The sequence below is a fragment of the Nomascus leucogenys genome, chromosome 19, assembly GCF_006542625.1.
Source record: "Nomascus leucogenys isolate Asia chromosome 19, Asia_NLE_v1, whole genome shotgun sequence".
Classification (NCBI taxonomy): Eukaryota; Metazoa; Chordata; class Mammalia; order Primates; family Hylobatidae; genus Nomascus; species Nomascus leucogenys.
In genome coordinates this window covers 55,981,778-55,997,271 of record NC_044399.1, presented here as the reverse complement: position 1 = coordinate 55,997,271, position 15,494 = coordinate 55,981,778, and the positions used below count along the sequence as shown (strand labels likewise).

At 47.6% G+C, this 15,494-nt stretch overlaps 1 protein-coding gene across 1 annotated transcript in view; it reads right to left on the bottom strand.

Moving 5' to 3' along the window:
* The window catches only part of CAPN13 (calpain 13), an 84,984-nt gene that overhangs the window by 20,886 nt on the left and 48,604 nt on the right, over positions 1–15,494 (bottom strand). The window contains exons 8-13 of the mRNA XM_030799806.1: positions 15,004–15,095; positions 11,247–11,321; positions 10,011–10,156; positions 8,099–8,247; positions 2,714–2,725; positions 371–567 (exon numbers count right to left, since the gene is read on the bottom strand). Coding sequence (XP_030655666.1) covers positions 371–567; positions 2,714–2,725; positions 8,099–8,247; positions 10,011–10,156; positions 11,247–11,321; positions 15,004–15,095 — 671 coding nt within the window. The remainder of the gene's footprint in view (positions 1–370; positions 568–2,713; positions 2,726–8,098; positions 8,248–10,010; positions 10,157–11,246; positions 11,322–15,003; positions 15,096–15,494) is intronic.

Genomic DNA, 15,494 nt, shown 5'->3' with positions numbered 1-15,494 from the left:
CTTCTACCTACCTTCCCGTGGCCACCATCGCCTTCGCTTTTAAACTATTAAATTATGTTTTTCTTCAAAGCCCGGCTCAAGTGCCATTTCCCTCAAGAAACCTTCCTCAGTCCCTCTTGCCACTCAGTCCTCCCGTGCCACTTTGCATTTCCATCTGGCAATGGACCCATCCTGTCTGTGGTCTGGTTCTTGGTTCATAGACTTTCTCACTCCCCCTTTATGGTGAGCTGCTCTAGAATGGGGCCAATATCATGTCCCCAGTGACATAGCACAGGCTGCACGAATGCACAGAGCGCTGCCCATAACGACACAATGTGTTTTTATAAAGTTAAGTAGAATAAAACATTTAGAATCCCAGAGGGTTCTGTACCTGTCACTGTCTGGCGTTTTTAGGAAGATTCGGAGCAAGAACTCCACTGATGGTCTCCGTGTCTGTGCAACCACAACATAGTTCCCCGGGCTCAGATGGTAAGTCATGGTGAAGTTGCGGCGGAATTTATTATTTGAGCTTTGGACAGCGTTTCCGAATGAGGAAGAAAACACGGGTGGAAATTTCTCCCGGAACCGCTGGAATTAGAGGAAACATAATTATTGTGAGAAAGCCTCCTCTGTGCATGGACCCCAGGCACCAAGAAAGACTCACCACCTTCTAGACCCTCTCCATTCACCAAGATAACATTACAGGCTCTATAAATGGAGACAGTGCTCAGCTGAACTCTCAAAAAGCAGTAGTGTTTAGACTGTCATTTCATCTAGACCCTGGACAGTACAATGGATGCAAAGAAATACTACACACGGTTTTATCTCATTGAGTCTAACAGCATCCTGAGTTTCTGAGTTTTCTCTCCCTGCTTATATAGAAAGAAAACTTCCATGGAAACTAGTGACATCGTTTCAACACTGATTTTCTTCTGGGGCCCCTGAAGCCCCTTCTCTCCTGAATGTTTAGCAGAATACTTTGGACTGCTATACTATTACAGAATGGAATTCTTTTCACTTCCTCTGTTTCATCTCTCCAGTGAAGCACCGAGATTACTTCTCATTGGAGAATAATGGGCCCTGATCATTTTCCTTTTATTTCAGTATTTTCTTAGAGATAAAACAATAAATATAACGCAGTTCCTATTACCAGATGTCACATACATATTATATAATAAAAACTCCTTGCTAAACAAATTTTCCCCACTACAGTCAAGCATAGGGATTCCATTTCGAATGGTTATGCAACAGGAAATGATTATTTATGAGCTATGCCTTGCAGGGAAAACAGGAAAGGGGAAAGTTTCTTTTCAGGGGTAGGGACAGGTCTGGGCTCCAGGGTGAAACAGAAGATAGGCCACTGCCCCAAGTGTATGGCAGGGTGGCATCTCCAACGTGATTTTGCTGACATTAACAATAGCCTTAGCAGGTTTGGGAGCCTGACTTGCTTGGGCCCTATGGCAAAAGCAATGATGGAATCAGTTCTTCTCCAGAGGGTCAGCAGTGTCCTGTGGCTCTGGGTATGAGCGAGTGTGCATGCATGTGTGGGTGCACGGGGAGGCAGTGGGCATGCAGAGGTGTGTGGGCAGTGTGCCTCCTACAATTAGAAGGCAACAGTCTCCCTGCTTACCCGTTATCTTGTCCTGCTCCCTCAGTTGGCCCCTCATAGCCCTGTCCACGCTCCTGATCCTTCAGAACAGACTTGCTCAGTGGCAGTGAGAAGTGTGAGTATGGGGGAACAACGTGGGGGTTCTTGGTCCATTGCTCAGAGTACCCAGCATCAACAAACCACACACCCAGGACTGGTCATGCACAGACCCGACTCTAGTTCTAGGGATGGGTCCTGTGCTTTTTCCTGGATTAAGTGCCACTTTGTTCTCCAGCTCTGGGACCTGAGACGCTGATGGCTCCTTGCACCTTAGTGCTTCTCTCAATGCCCATCCCAACCCTCCACTTCATAGCTGGGGTGTCAGGGACCAGAGTCAGATCCTGACCCCAGCTCTGTGGCTGGGCCACCACTGTCACAGGCAGGCTCCCCTGGAAGGCCTGGAGGTGCTGTAATCACTCTTTGTTGTCCGTGGCCACATCCTGCTCCCCCCTTTCATCTGTGGTTCCCCAGGCAGATACACCTCCCTCTTGGTGGCTCAGCACTCTCAGCCATGGGCAGAGGGGTGGGTCTGAGTGCCTGTGAGGATAGGTATTCCAAACTCCACCTGTCCTTCTCCATCCTTCCTCATATGGGCAAGTCACCTTTCACCATCCTGAGCCAGATGATCTGTTTAGGAGGGTGGCAGTTTCTTGCAAGACGGGCTCAAGGATGTACCTTGAAGCTGCATTTGGAGAGCATGCATCCTGCTTACGGAGGATTTGGGGACTGACTACTTTAGGAGGCTGAAGATCTTTCCAAGGTACCCCTTAGTGCTGCTCTCATCTTAAATAAAAACGAACCAGCTCCATCAATCTTCTCTATCAGAGGCCATGGGCCTGAGGATGGTGTCACTTGAATGTTAGCAAGAGAATAGCTCAAAGGGTCGAAGCTTCAGACTAGGACAGCTAAATATTCTCCTGCTTTGTGAACCTGTTTGGGGATTTTAGGCCTGTGTCTGATGTAAGACTTAGCGAGACTGAATTTGCAGCCACTGAACACGTGGAGGCCACGGGCGTTGGAAGTGGCCTAACAGTTCACCAGTGGACGGCAGCAGAGGTGCAGGGCAAGGACGACGCTGAGCCATACCTGTGAGCCAGCCTGTTGGAAATAGGGAGAAAATCAGATTTAGGAACTCAGACCCAAACAAAAAGGCAAGCAGAACTGAACAGCTTGGCTCAGTGGTTTCATCCCTGCATTCCTTCTCCTTTTTTTCCTCTCTTTTAAAGAATTTATTTTATACCTATTATGCCATAAAGTGGTTTTTTTTTTTTTTTCCCGAGACGGAATCTCACTCTGTCGCCCAGGCTGGAGTGCAATGGCATGATCTCGGCTCACTGCAACCTCCGCCTCCTGGGTTCAAGCAATTCTCCTGCCCAAGCCTCCTGAGTAGCTGGGATTATAGGCGCGTGCCACCATGCCTGGCTAATTTTTGTGTTTTTAGTAGAGACGGGGTTTCACCATGTTGGTCAGGCTGGTCTTGAACTCCCGACCTCGTGATCTGCCTGCCTTGGCCTCCCCAAATCTTGGGATTACAGGCATGAACCACTGTGCCTGGCTGCCGCAAAGCATGTTTTAAACACTGACATATCACTCTCTAATAAGATGAAGTAAAGACAAAAGAAATTTTTCTTATTACAAACAAGATACACCATCACTCAGAGTCTTCAAACACTATTGCACTCTAACTTTCATGATTCGATAAAGCATTCATGGACCAATCTGCAGACTAGTTTTAACAGACACATAATAGCTGTAAGCACAAATGACTGTCCTAAATTTATTAGATATGAATTTTACAAATGTTACTTATATCTGTGATAACATTAGAGCTGGAGAATATTGCACCTTCTCCAAGTTGTATGGTGAGAACCACCAATAGGGTGGTAGAACTTACGGCCCTTTCCAAGACCATGGCTCTTGCAGCCTTAAGATGTCATCCCACACATCTCCCCGTGCTTGTGGACTGATTTGGTGATCCACTGGGTGTCAAGATTTCCTCTGACAGCTTTATGGAATGGATCAATGAGGATAACCTCAAAAAATTTATAAGTGGAACACGTTCCTCTTCCTTGTGTGGCCTGCCTGTTCCTTGGCACACCTAGAGGTGAACTGAAATGACTGCTTACTCATGCTCTGTGTGAGGTTGCAAAAAATGAAACCCACTCAGTCGCAGAGAACAGCAAGAGGAAAGAAACTGAGGCAGAAAAGGAGGTGTCTGAGAGGAGGAGGTATTCTTTGGTCAGCCCTGAAAGGTGTGGTTACTCTTCACAGCAATGATGATCGCATTGAAAGGAAGGGGGAGATTTTGACAGATAGCACAGAACCTGGTGCAAATGTAAGCTCCCTAACACCGGGAGCTTCCCTGAGAAGTCAACTTCTTTTATTCCATCAGACCACTGTAAATAGATGGGAATTTGTTCTTGCACTCCCACCCCCGATGCTTGTAGGAATGTCTGTGTGCCTATGAATGGGGAGATACCCATGTTCCAGTCTTTTCATGTAGTAGAAGGAATACCTGAGGATGCAGTTCCATTGTAAGCTTCTTGAGAGTTTGCAAAGCACTTTTATGTAATGTGTTGGATATTCATAATAATCCTGCAAGCCGATGCTGGGCTCCCTATTTTGTGGGTGTAGAAACTGAGGCTCAGCAGTTTAAGTAGCAGAGTTGGGAATTGGGGAAGCTGTGCTGCTTGCTTTGTAATCAAGCCCTGTCACCACCAGGTGATGTCTTCCTTAGATGGCTTGATTCTTTTCCATTGTTGACACTGGGCCCCACCCATATGTACAGACCTCTTAGTTTTCCCAGGCCGACTTCTCTGGAGGCCAAGGGTGAGCTGGGAAGAAGGTGGAAAGTCCAGGCCTTGGGGAGGAACTTTGAGGGAGGTGAGGATGAAATGGCTCATCCACCCTCATCTTTTTCACTGTCCTGTCTTCTCCCTGCCTATTCACATCCCATCAGGGTCTGGTTGGACATAAAGCAGAGCAGTGCTCCCACAGCAACTGGGGAGTCACAGGCCCATGCCAGGGCTGGAGCATCCTCATATCAGCAGGTCAGCACTGGAGCCACAGACACCATTTGAGCCCTGGAGCCTTCTGAGAGCCTGGCTGCTGGCAGGTACATTGCTGTTTCTCAGCTGAACTGTGAAAGTAACCCAAGTGTCATTTGAGTTGTCCAGTTCTGAACTGTTCTTTGACATTTAACTCAATCGGGATCTTGCAAGATCTGCTGGGATCTCCAAGAAGCCTGAGGAGCTCTTGGGTCTGAGTGTTCCTTCAGCAAATTGGTGAATGGTGAGAAGTAACATATCTCTGGCAGAAAAGTAGGAAAGTGGGCTTGATGTCATTTTAAAAATGGGGTGGTTACAATCTTGGTAGGGTTCCTGAACTGTGAAGACTTTGGGTGAATCAACACAAGGCCCATGGTCACCCATGTGAACAGAGCCTCAGAAGTTGCGTGTGTGCTGGGGCAGCTCTGATCCTTCTCTGGGCTTCTGTCTTAGCTCAGAAGAAGGAAGAGTTGGCTGAGATGTTTCTAGTAGGCCTCTTTGGTGTTTGACCTGGTCAATCCTGGCTGGGCAGACCAGGGGCCTCAGTTCCTGCTCAGCCTTTCCCAAATTTCTCCCTCTGCCTTTAGCCTTTTCTTCCCAGAGGTGAGAGCTGGAAAATCTGAGGGTCCTCTTAGAAGGCACCAGAGTCAGCAGGAATTCTCATCTGAAAGCCCTGGAAACTATCTCAGGCTGGGGTGGGCTGAAAGATGCTTCTTGGAAGGACAGCTCACAGCATCGATGGGATGCTAGAAAATGCAGCCCAGAGGTGGGCAGGGGCCAGACAAGATGGCTACACAGCAAATAATCCTCAGCTGTTCCCACCTGCTTTGGTTATTTCCTCGAATGCCAAGGCTCTGAGTGACTGTGTGTGTGTGTGAGGGGTGAGGGGGAGATGAAGGGAGCACTAATTGGGCAGGCCTGGGTCACAAGTCTACAACTTTTGCATCCAAGGGCTTGGTTGAGGGAATATTTGGCCTCTAGCTGCTTGCAGTAGAAGGCTGGGCCCTGCCTCCCACCAGGATTCCCCTAAAGTGGAAAAGGTGTTCAGGTACCAGGTGGTGATGAAAATAACAACCGTGTACTACTGCATCCTTAAGAAATATTCTTTGGTATCATCAGCGGGTTTGAGGCACCTCAAAACTACTGCGCTAAACCCCAGCGATTTCTCTCCACCGAATTCCTGAAATTGGATAATGGAATTATGGTCAAGGAGAGCAGAACACAAAAGCTCTCCTTCTGCTAGAGCCAGAATCTTTGTGGTTTTTGGAGCCATGAGTATCACCAGAAAGGCATGCACCTAAGCCCTACTGAGAGCCCTGGACCTGAGACCCTAAGTCCTGGGATCAAACACCCCTGTCACCTCTAAGGTGCACCTTGGATAGGTCATTCCTCTCTGAGCTTTAGCTTCCACACCTGCAAAAGTGGGGCTAATTGGGCTTTTGAGACAATGAATGTGAACATGCTTGTACTTCTGAAGTACAGGTTGAGCATCCTTAATCTGAACATCTGAAATCCAAAATGCTCCAAAATCCAAACCTTTTTGAACACCAACATGATACTCAAAGGAAATGCTCATTGGAGCATTTTGGATTTTGAATTTTTGGACTAGAGATGCTGAATCAGTAAGTATATAATGCAAAAATCCTCCAAATCTCAAATGCAAAATACATCTGGTCCAAAGCATTTCTGATAAGAGAGACACAATCTGTATTCTCTCACTGTGAGGCCCTCTTATTAGTGTGAACCACAGCCAATGCATAGGATTGTTCAGCCATGTCTGGGGTACCCAGGAGCCGTGTCTGTCCATAAATGCACTGACACCCAAGGCTGTGAATTTTGCCTTCAGCTCAGTGAACAGAAACTGAAATCATTCCTAGAGACACCGTAATTCAAGCTCCAGCCCAGTCTGTTAAAGGACCTCTGATATCCCTGGTGCTCAGAAAGGTGACTTGTGTGTTTGACTGAAGGCTTGGGGGACCTCTGGAAGCCAGTCTCAACTCTGCCATTAACTCTGACCACGTCACTTCACTTTTTGGGGCCTCAGTCTCTTCAACTCTATTATGAGGAGAGAGGATCCCAGCATGTGATGAGTGCATGATCTTAATTATCCACATCAGTGCAAAGAAGCTGTGGGGTGTATGATTTGAGAAACTTCACTTGATTTGGGGGATGCAGTGAATTGTTTGGGGGAATAGCAGGGAGTAGAGAATCAGATTTTCTTTTGTAGCTTTTTTCTTTTAAATGATATTTTAAAAAAATGAATTCCCCCAGCTATTGCACTACTGGGTATATACCCAAAGGAATATAAAGCATTCTACCATAACGACACATGCATGTGAATGTGCATTGCAGCACTGTTCACAACAGCAAAGACCTGGAATCAACCTAAATGCACATCCATCAATGACAGACTGGATAAAGAAAACGTGGTACATATATACCATGAAATATTATGCTGCCACAAAAAGAGCTGTTTTTTCTGGGAACATGGATGGAGCTGGAAGCTATTATCCTTAGCAAACTAATGCAGGAACAGAAAACCAAATATCGCAAGTTCTCACTTGTAAGTAGGAGCTAAATAATAAGAACTTATGAACACAAAGAAGGAAGCAACACACTGGGATCTACTTGAGTGGGGAGGGTGGGAGGAGGGAGCGGAGCAGAAAAGATGACTACTGGGTACTGAGCTTAATACTTGGGTAATGAAATAATCTGTAAAACAAACTCCCGTGACACATGTTTACCTATGTAAGAAACCTTCACATGTACCCCGAAACCTAAATAAAAGCTTCATAAAACCATGAAAGGAGAGAGAGCCTAGGTGGAAGGGAAACATGGCCTCAGGATAGCCAAGCAGAAGTTTGCATGCCAGCCACCAAACGATGACTCGACTTTGGTCTAAACATAAGAGAAAAACACACCTCCTGGATTTATACTCAGAATAGTTTAGACAGCTTTTTTTTCTTTCCTAAGCAACTTCCGAAGTTTAACCAACGGTTCTCAAACTTTAATGTACATAAGCCCCTGGAGAGCTTATGAAAATGCAGATTTTCAGGCTCTGTCCTTAAACATTCTGATTTAGAAGGTCTGGAGTAAGCCCAGAATCTGCTTTGTTAGAACAGCTGGTCTTGGCCCAGACCACTTTTTGAGTAGCAAGCATTAGATTCTGCAGCATCCCAGAAAACGCTGACAAGTGACACAGGCAGGAGGTGAGTCCCACTGTGATCGTGGTTGAGTGTCATCTTTCCGGCCTCAGATTTTTTGCGCATTTAGACTTGGACTGGATGAATGCTACAGCCTCTTTGGGCTTTATCTCCAAGGCTGTGGTGCAGTCAAATCTCCCAGCCTGGCCAGAGCTGTTCTCCCTAGCTCAAGGTTTACACTGAATTTCTAAAAGGGAAAGCCCTGGAGCAGGCTGCCTTACCGGAATCACTTGGAAATTGAGCGGGAATTTCGCATCTTCTGCCTTCAAATTTGGTGGTGTGACAGCAACTGTGACGCATATGACAACATTGGTGCCTTCCGTTGGCTCTTGCACAGAGAAGTTGAATTGAGCATCATTCCGAGGTCCTCCTGCATCAGAAAGAGCTGTTACTAGAGCTCAGCTCCACTCCTGGGACTCCCGGGCAGGGCCATGTCCAGTGCAAAGAGCTCTGTGGGGTTGTGTTGTGAATTCTGGATTGGAGACCTAAGGCCTGGATCCCAATCCCCACAGTTACTACTTGAGATGCAAGTTTATTTTCTAAACCTTGGTTTCCTCCTCTTAAACACAGGAGAGGTCATATAGTCCCTACTGTGTGAGAAATATTTCTTAAACTGTAAAGTCAAAGTCTATTTTATAATGATAAGTGAAGTCCCAGAGTTCCCAGCTACATGTGAGCTTATGCATTGGTGGTAACCGTCAGAGCCTTGAAATGGCATGAACCACCCAAGCACAACTAGAGACAGGAAAACAGGCAGTGAGATGGCAATTGCGGTACTCTTCTATCCAAGCATGCTTATCAAAGCCAGAATAAGAGAGAGCGAGCTAATGTGAAAACCATTAGATTCAAATACATGGAAGAATGAAGACAAGTCAAGATAGAGATGAATAGATACACATCAGAAGATTGGACTGACAATGGGGGAGCTCTGCAAGGGAGTGGGGAGGTGTAGAGGACCATCATAGCATAGACATGCTGCGAGGACTGGATAAGATGGTGCATTAAAATGCATCTAGCAGCACATAGCAGGTGCTCGACCACTGGCTCCCTTTTCTTTTTCCATTGTAAGGTATTACTAAAAATGGCCCTGATGTACAGGTTTTGTTAGTTCATTGATAAGCATTGTATCCAGGGGAGAGGTCCTTGGCCCTATAATCAGAAAGGTGCAGCTCTGGAAAAGGAATCAGTAAATTTGCTGCCCAAGAGTGACTCAGCAGCTTTTGAAGTTCTGCCCAAGACCTCCTGGTGATAAGGTTCTCTGGGCAGAAGTTTTGTAGATCACTAGAGCCTGGAGGTAAAAAAGAGGGACACCCTGGGGTATGGGCTCATTCAAACAAACCATCCCGACAGGCAGGTGCCCAGAGGAAGGAATGCATACACACAAATGCATTGTTTACGCAGCCTCCTTTATCAAGGATGTATAAGCACACTCTGGTTCCTCTTCACAGGGAGCTATTTCACTCAACAATGCCACAAACAGGGAATGAGTAGGACAGGGAGGGAATGTGATTTTCCCAAGGCCATGATCAACAAGATTCATCTCAGGGGAGCTCAAAGACAGGCTCAGATGCGCCTACCTGGGGGACTTCAGCAGGGACGTACCTGCCAAGACAGGGCAGGGATAGTCTCCCTTGTGTCTAGGTAGTGCTCTCTAGGCTCAAGGACAGACAGGTATGACGAATTCCACTGCTGAGTATTGAGGAGGCTGAGGACAGTGTGACCAATTATGTTTCCAGCATCACAAGGCCAGTATGTGGCAAAGACAAGGGTCCGACCTAGGCCCTGACTCTTTTCCTGTGTTCTTTCTGCAGCCCTCCCCCTTGTCCTGGACGTTTACTGGAGGGTGGTGAGCCTGCTCTCCTCCCAGGAAGTGGGAGGGGGTTAGTGGAAGGATATTGGCACAGCATGGAGGGCTGGGGGAGAATCACATCAGAGATTCTCCTGCTTCGCCCCTACAGCAATCATTTTACTTAGAGGAGCAGTCGCTGTCTCTTCATGCTGACAAACTTCCCTCCTTTTAGCTTCAGGCTCATGGCCCAGAATCAAGGACCAGAGAGAGCTGAAGCCATGCAAGGGCTGGGCTGGGGCAGCCAGCTTCCAGTTGGGGAGTGTGACCACCAGTGTCATGATTACCTGCAGTGTTTCCTAGAATCACTTGCTTCCTAAACAGTATTTGGGACCATCCTTCGTGGAGTGTGTTTCCATGGTCCAGGGTAATTGGAATTTGGCTACATATAATCATGGTGATGAATTTCTGTTGGAAATCTTGACATGACATCCTGTTAAAAACAGATATATATCACTCAGTGACCAGTGGTTGTGTCCCCAGGGTGGGGGTTCCTATGACTTTATAGCATAGCCACCGTCCTGCCCAGAGGCCAATGTCTGATCCTGGCTCATTCACCATCAAGCACCCTTCTGTCTTTTCAGTCCTTCTGCTCCAGTGGCTGGGAGGGCAAGGCAAGGACACAGTCAAGTTCTGGGGTCTGCCTGTCACCTGGCAGAAGCTTTATCATTTACTGCCATCTCCTTAACCCATTGATCCAATGGTGAGCCCTTTCATGGTCAGTGGGACAACTGCCAGTCTCTCTCTGCTCTGGGTCCTCTAAGCTGCTAGGAAAATTGCTTTTCCCCTAGGGCGTTTTGCCAAATTTATTGTTGAGGTCTTTATCAGCCTAAAATGGATTCCACACCTAAAATCCCACCTCCTACTGTGATTAAACCAGAGATACTGGGAAAGATTTCCTTCTAATTTATATTTGTCCCTCTGATTCTTAATTATTTAGATCCATGCTTCTTTCCACACATGTTAATTTCCATTGAAATACATCACTCCATAAACCAGACAACCCTCTGAGGAATGTACATGTCATGCTCTGAGATGTGAGCATATGGCCGAGAACGTGTTTTCAAAACATCTAGTCCTGTGTGACTTCTGGGTGATGAAGTCAACGTCTCACCTAGAGCTATAGAGTCTGCATCCTGCTGTTGTTTTTGAGGTCACACTAGAGGAAACTGGGGAGCTCGAGGGTCCCAGCAAGATAGTACAGAAGATATGGGCATAACAACCATGCATCCTAGCTTCCAGGAAACCACAGATTTCAAGTCTTTGGTGCCAATATTCTCTTTTACTATTAAAATGTCCTGGAAAGTTCAGCATTTCATAACTGAAATGACTTTCCCACCAAGAGGGAGCCTACAATAATTTTTCATCCAAAGTTTTTGTGTCTTGATAGAGAAAATAGGCTCCCTCTAAACAGGTCTCTGCAAAGCTATTTTCCATCTTCATAAATGTTTAAGGAAAAGGGTAGGGATTGAAGACCTGGGCAATAAAGATTTAAAACACCATTGTATAAGAAGGGTAAATACCAAAACTCGCCATCTTCCTGTTTCTTATGTAGCTGGCTTTTCCGCGGGTCACAGGTTTCCTCCCACTCCTGAGACCTGAGCGTGGACACACAAACCACAGGGTGAGATTTTCCAGTGCATTTTTTCTCAACCATGTGTGGGTCAACAGGGACCCTCTGTACATGCCACCATTAGTTCCTGGGGAGCACATAGCCAGTGTCATTCTACCTAGGACAGGACCCAGTTATTTTCTACCTGTTGACGACTTCCAAACATCTGTCCCCAGCCTGGTCTTCTTTCCTGAGGTGTAGACGGATTTATGCTGCAGTTCACCCCACATTTCCAATAGAGTCCCATAGTGACCTCAAATCAACCTGTCCCTGACTGTACCCATCCTCTGCCACCTCCTATTGCCTGAGCGAGAACATGAGGAGTCCCTCTCTCACACCCCCACATCCAAACAATCATCAAATAGCATTCATTAATTGATCCTACCTCTTAAACCCCACTCAAAGCCAGGCACTTATTTCCATCCCTCCTACTGTTACCCTAGTTCAGGCTCCCTGTCCTTCCCTCTGGATATCCACTTGGTCTCCCTGAACTCAGTTCTGCCCACTTTCCCATCCGTTTCCACACTGCCATTGAAATGATCTTTCTAACATGTAAACTTGATTATATTATTTCCCTATTTAAAACCTATCAATGGTTCCATATTATTCTTAAGGTGAAGTTCACACTCCTTAAAGAGAACTTTGGCCTCTGCCACCCTCTCCGATGTTACCAGTTTCTTGCTTCCTCACCTTACCCCTACTCTTGAATTCTATTCTCCAGCAATAGTGTCTTCATTTCCTTAAACCCCCCTGACCCCCAACTTTCACCCTGATGCTCCCTGCATCTGGCACCCTCTTCCTCCTCTCAGTTCTATAACCTGCTCTTACTCATCTTTCCTCTTAAGGGGCATTGCCTCTGGGAAGCCTTGTTTGGCCCCCACCTGCCCTCCGTTCCAGGTCTTTTGAGCTTCCATAGCCCGCTGTGTTACCATTACTTTGCGTATTGGTTGCTATGTCTCACTAGACTCCCAGAACCATGAGATTCCTGAGCCTGGCTGGCCATCCTATCATCGCAGGTGTTTTGCCCATGTCTTGGCATGTATTAGGTGGGTGCAAAAGTAATTGCATGCCTAATAGCATACAGTGATTTTTTGTTTGCTTAATTAATTAATGCTGCCCACTTCATTGGAACGATGTGTTCCAGAAGCCAGTCCTTGGGTCTCTGGTGAGGAAGAGACCCTCACAAGCAGAAGGGAGCAGCTGCTCCTTCTTCAGCCCACTCCTTAGAGGGGAGGCATGCTTGTAGGCAATGGGTTTCAGAGGCACAAAAGCTCAATGAGACCTTTCTCATGGATGAGCTTGCATGGGGAGCCTGGGTCCCCTCTATGCTAGGACAGCAAGGCAGGGGCCACCACTCAGGCTTCCAGCTGCAGGCTGAAGCAGTCAGATGTGGTATTGTAAAATGGCAATTTTATAATTAAGCGATAATTACATTTTCTGCAATGTGTGAGGGAGAATAAACGTAGTGTAAATCAATACACTATCGATTCATGCAAGTTTGCCTTTAAGTGTGTGAGACTGAAATTTCAATTATGGCTGAAATTAGACCATCTGGTGCTCTCCATCCATCTCCATTCCTAAAAAGTAGGGAAGAAATCGACCACCTGCTTGGAGACAGTGATTATGCAGTCCCCGTCACTTCCTTCCAGCCTGGTTTCTGGTGCAAAGTGGTGACCCTCAGCAGTCGGCCAAGGTACAATACGTGATCCGACAGAACAGGTTCTGCTAGATCCGTCTCCCCCAGTCCCTGCTCTGCAAACATCACGGCCATGTTCAAAAGCCTTCATTTATGCCCATGCCTGTAGGGGATAAATCCAGACTTCCGGCATCAGGCTGTCTGGTGTCGGCTCCCAGCCCTCTCTCTCCCAGCTTCCTCTGCCTCAGGCCGGCTTGTTGGCCTGGAACAGACTATCAATGTTCCCAGCTGGGTGCCATAGCCTATGCATCCCCCTCATATCTAGTGATCTCTTCCGAAGTGAGTCATACTTCCTCCGCCACAAGGCCAACTCAAGTTCAGTCCCATCCATGAAGCTTTCCTTGAACATGCCAGCCCACGAGAAGCTTCTCTTCCCCAAACCCTGGTGTCCCGTGTTGCCTTCACTGGTCATTTGATATTTAGTATGGGAAACACAGGCAAAATATCAATTGTGAATATATTGCCTCTTCTCCTACCTTAGGGAATCTGTCATTGTCATTTGCCTTCCCTCTACTTCTATCCCAAGAGGCAGCCTCAAATCGGGGGCGCTGGCTGATCCTGTCACCCTCTGGGCCATATTTGGCAACTTGGAGTAATGACTGGGAAGGAGAACTGGATAAGGCCAGAGGTTATTAGGATTTATATTGGAAAGGGCAAAGGATACACCTGGGGAGGAAGAAAGAATAGAGGTGAGAGAGGAGAAACGGGGGCGGGGAGAGGGTTCGGCTGCCCAATTCTCGCAGGGGCATCTGAGGTCACAGTTAGGTTTATTCTAGGAATTCACTGTGCTGTTTCCTCCCTTATTCCATCTCCGCTTACCTCGCCCTCCATCCCAATCATACTTTCATCCCACACTGGCTGAGTGCCTGGGGTGCGGAGGTCATGGGGGATCGGTGCGGTCCTGCCACAGCTTAGCCTGGGGCATCAGGCCTAGAACTGGCTGGATCTGCATTCGCCTTCCAGAATGGACCGTCCTCACTGTATTGATTTCACTGTGTGCTGGGCTCGTTCCTGTTCTGAATGGATTGCACTTCCTTTCAGATCATGTTCCCCACCCCCAGCCCCACGGGCGATGACTCAGCAGCTGCTGTGTCACCACACTTTTCACGGATGGACACAGACCCCTGGAGGAATGCGACCAGGCTGATCCTCACTGGCTGCCCAGAGGAGCAAGTAATCTGTTGCAGCCCCTCTGTCCTCTCAGGACCACTGTCTCCTTCATAGTCAGCAAGGGGATGGGGGCCTAGAGGTCCACCCCTCTGGCAGCTGGGAAATGCCAGCCCAGTTCCCTGGGGAAAGCATTGACCACACAGCTGGGCCCCCATGGGATGTCTTAGCTCCTGTCCCTCCTGATCTAAGTGTGGGCAGGCACAGCTTTATCATTTATATCCCAGGCACCGAGTACTCATGGGCATCGGGAGCAGTAAGGCAAGACTGGTGAGCTGAGTAGATTGGACAAAAACATCATCCAGATCTTTGCATCAGTTTCCCCAACTGCCCCCAGTTAGGACGCCTTTTCCACCCTGATGATGCGACATGTTCAGAATCAGAATCCCATGAGTCCCTCCAAGGGACGCAGTTCCTTCTCCCCATCTCTGTCTTGCCAAGTCGGGGCTTGGCTCCTGCCTGCCCTGCCTCCCGCCACTTTTACTAATTCTAGAAATGTGCATTCCCTGCTGTAGACTGTAAGCTTCTGGAGGGCGGGCACTGGGTCTTATCATCCATATATACCTCACAGCACCCGCTTAACACAGTGCACTTAGTACAGGGTGTACACAGTAGGTGCCTCATAGTTGCTTGGCAGATGGCATCACAGGAGCGTGAGATGGACTGACAGCCATGTGTAGGTGTGAGCTGGAGAGACCTGCAGTGAGATGCACAGTGGCGAGACAGCCCCTGCTTTCATGGGCAGGAGGCTCTACCAACACCAAGCGCTCTGTGAAGGATGGAGAGAGGTTTCCAGAAGCCATACCCATCACTCCAGCGCCCTCTCCATTCGGTCTTGCCCCAGCCCCAGGGGTTCCACAGGGAGATAATTTCTTCCCAGCCCCTTCTGTATTGAATCTGTAAAGAAAACAGAAAAGGAAACTGTCAGTGCTCTACAGCAAAAGTCAGCAGAAGGGGGGATGAATGCAGCTGCTTTTTACCTCCAAGGACCAATTTAACTTCTGACCTCATTTGGCTGCAGCCAGAAAAAAACTGAAAGGGAAAAAAAAATCAATGTCTCTCTACTGCCTGCATGGCATTGGAATGAGATAGACGAGGAAATGGCCCCTCATTCCGCTCAGCCCCTTGCAAGGGCAGATGCAACTTTATCATTCCCTAAGACTGAATCCCAGAACCTGAGTGAGTTGAGATTTAATAGCAGATAAACAGCAGGGGATGTTGCTTTGGGCTGCAGAGAATTTTATGGGTCCCCAGCCTCCTCCAAGCCCTGTCATGGATGGCATCTCTGTTCCACAG